The 3060-nt window shown below is 32.8% G+C and overlaps 1 protein-coding gene across 1 annotated transcript in view; it reads left to right on the top strand.

Moving 5' to 3' along the window:
- LOC107689386 (rab effector Noc2-like) overlaps positions 1 to 3060 on the top strand; it is a 55005-nt gene that overhangs the window by 5114 nt on the left and 46831 nt on the right. The window contains exon 4 of the mRNA XM_016487351.1: positions 2248 to 2377. Within this exon, the coding sequence (XP_016342837.1) occupies positions 2248 to 2377 (130 nt within the window). The remainder of the gene's footprint in view (positions 1 to 2247; positions 2378 to 3060) is intronic.

The following is a 3060-nucleotide window of genomic DNA, read 5'->3' as shown; positions in this document are numbered from 1 at the left end:
AGTTAGTGTTTTCAGCTTGTTTATTTTCATATAAAAATATGGCATGCAGTTGCTTCAAACAAAGGTGTAAACATCGTTCATTTAATCGTAAATTAATAATCGCAATTAAAATTTCAAAGGAATAATCGACAATTATGATTTTTGTCATAATCGTGCAGCCCTAGCTGACAGTTATAAAGCTTCAAGCATGTTTAGATTTACTTTACTAAAAAAATAAACCATTCTTTTATTTCAGAGATGATTGAAAAAAACAAGGAGAGTGAAGAACTGAGTGAAGTTGAGGAGAAAAATCATGTCAAAACTGGAGAAAACCCCTTGAGCTGCTCTCAAACCAAACAGAAAGATTTAAAGAAAAGAAGAGCCAAGAAATCTTTCACCTGCACTTTTTTTAACGGTGGGTATTTACACAGTTGGCTAGAGCAGTGCTGATTGAGGAGAACGGAGGTGCGCTCACTCTTGTCCAGGGCAAGTAAGACTGCAACTCAAGGCTGGCAGTCATGCATATGCTCTGGAACAAAGTAATATCGCGTCCACATCGCAGGCTTTGCGATCAGGAAATCGCAACGTCTCAAATCGCGATTTCGATTCGATTTTGATTAATCGCACAGCCCTAATATATATATATATTATACATATATGTCGTACGTGCTATGAAAAAACTGGTTTGTGCGATGAATAAATTTACCACTGTAGCACACGTGCGATACAGTTTTGCATGTTCATTACACAGCCGCTTAATAGTGTGAAGTGATTTCGTTGTGCTTGTTTGTGTGTGTGAGATTGATTATACTTGGTTTAGGGGTGTGCGATATTTTTGATGGTGGATGATTAAAATGTCTCCACAATCTGCTTTTGAAGAAATGTCATAGTATCGTGCTTCTGAGCGAGTACACATGAAGCGCGCGCAACTTTCAAACAGTGCCTGATTACTAGACTTAAGTTTAAGACTTAACTCAACTTATAAGTTGTCTTTGGCATCTGATTGATTTCTGCATGATAGTAGGAAAAAATACTATGGAAGTCGCTGTGGACCAGCAACTGTTTGGTTACGCACATTCTTCAAAATAATTTTTATGTTCAACAGAAGAAATAAAATAATTCAGGTTTAAAACAACTTGAGAGTGAGTAAATCATGGTATAAAAATAAAACACTATTGTTTGGTTACGCACATTCTTCAAAATAATTTTTATGTTCAACAGAAGAAAGAAACTAATTCAGGTTTAAAACAACTTGAGAGTGAGTAAATGATGGTATAAAAATAAAACACTATGACAGAATTGACAGACAGATGACAGATTTTTCATCCCTTTAATATTAATAAAAAATAAATAAACAGAAAAATCACTCACTGCTCATGACTGATGAACTTTAATACAGTTGCTTAAAAAAATTATAATTTATGTATATAGTTTATATAGTGTTTTATTTTTATATTTAATGTTACTTCTAAATACTGTACCTCAAAAATAAAGCGCTGTTTGTTTTATTTGCATATTATGTGTTTTTGTAATGTATATATAAATATTGTCTGGTTGCCTTAATGACTTTCACTAATGTCACTGATCATAAACAAGATTTCTACTTGATGTTTTAAAAAGTGTTTAAAATGCCACATGAAAAAACATGACATTTGTTTGTGGTCAGTAGTATTTTGCAGTGTTTTTGAAAGAATTGTCTTATGCACAACAAGGCTGTATTTATTTGATCCATAAAAATACAGTAAAAATGGTAATATTGTGAAATATTACAATTTAAAAAGTTTTACATTTTCATATATTTTAAAATGTAATTTATTCCAGTGATGCAAAGCTGAATTTTCAGCATCATTACTCCAGTCTTCAGCTTTCGACCAATTTTGTGGTTGTACTGCTTAATGTTTTATATGGAAATGTGATACTTTTTTCAGGATTCTTTGATAAGTAGGAAGTTCAAAAGAGCAGCATTTATTTGAATCTTTGTAACATTATAAATATCTTTATACTGTAATTGATAATTTAAATTTACTTGAATGCATATTTGCTGAATAAAAGGATGCTTTAATGGATACTTACTGAATGAAAGTGTTTATAAATAAAATGGGTAATAGGAGTTAACCATTATTGTTACCTGAGCTTTGGTTAATCACATTATTGGCAAAAAATTAGATAAAATAAGGTAAGCTATACATATAAAACACATTACAGCATACAGCATCTCTTTTCTTAATGAAACCTAAAAATAAAGTTGTGTGTGTGTGTGTGTTTCAGGCGTCTAGTGGAGCGTCTGGAGAACATGAGGAGATCTGCTGTGGGAAACGGCCTGTCACAGTGTCTGCTGTGTGGAGAGGTGTTTGGTCTGCTGAGCTCTTCGTCCGTCCTCTGTTTGGACTGCTGCATGGTACAAACTGGTCTAAATCTTCTCAACATGATGTTCTATACCCTTTACACTGACTCACTGCTTTTTACAAGTACGCTTAGTCATTTCCATGTAGTAACAATATGTGGGCTCATGCAGTAATTATTCGACACCACATAGTGGCAGCAAAGATCTGTACATACAAGTCATACAAGCATTCATTGCATACAGAAAATATGCATACTGTGCACAATACATATGTATATGGTAAAAGAGTTCTGGAGAGAATGACTCGCATGTTCCTCTGAAATTTCGTATGGGTTTTTGGAATGGTGGATTTAGATTTATGATTAAAATAAGGTCTGTGGTTCACATTAGGGCAGACCGGGGTAAGATGAGCCATGTTATTTTTACATTATTTTGCTTAGTCATATAGGTTTTCCCTTATAATACCTTAAACTGAAGTAATTACAACTTTTGTGCCCGTGTTATCTCACTTATTCTTTGAAAAAGTAACGTACCTTAAGATTTATGTGCATTTCAAATTAGAACTTGTAGAAAAGCATGTAATGCTCATAACCATCTGAAAAAATAAATAAACAGGATTTAGGCTTATACTCCATTCTTTGCCTCCTTAAATCTTCGCAATGTTGCATTGTTTCTACAGGTTTTTTTATATATATATATATATATATATATATATATATATATTTGTGTGCTATAGG

Source organism: Sinocyclocheilus anshuiensis, unplaced genomic scaffold, assembly GCF_001515605.1.
Source record: "Sinocyclocheilus anshuiensis isolate Anshui unplaced genomic scaffold, SAMN03320099.WGS_v1.1 scaffold946, whole genome shotgun sequence".
Taxonomy (NCBI): domain Eukaryota; kingdom Metazoa; phylum Chordata; class Actinopteri; order Cypriniformes; family Cyprinidae; genus Sinocyclocheilus; species Sinocyclocheilus anshuiensis.
The sequence above is the reverse complement of the archived record's forward strand: the minus strand, read 5'-3'. Positions and strand labels throughout refer to the sequence as shown.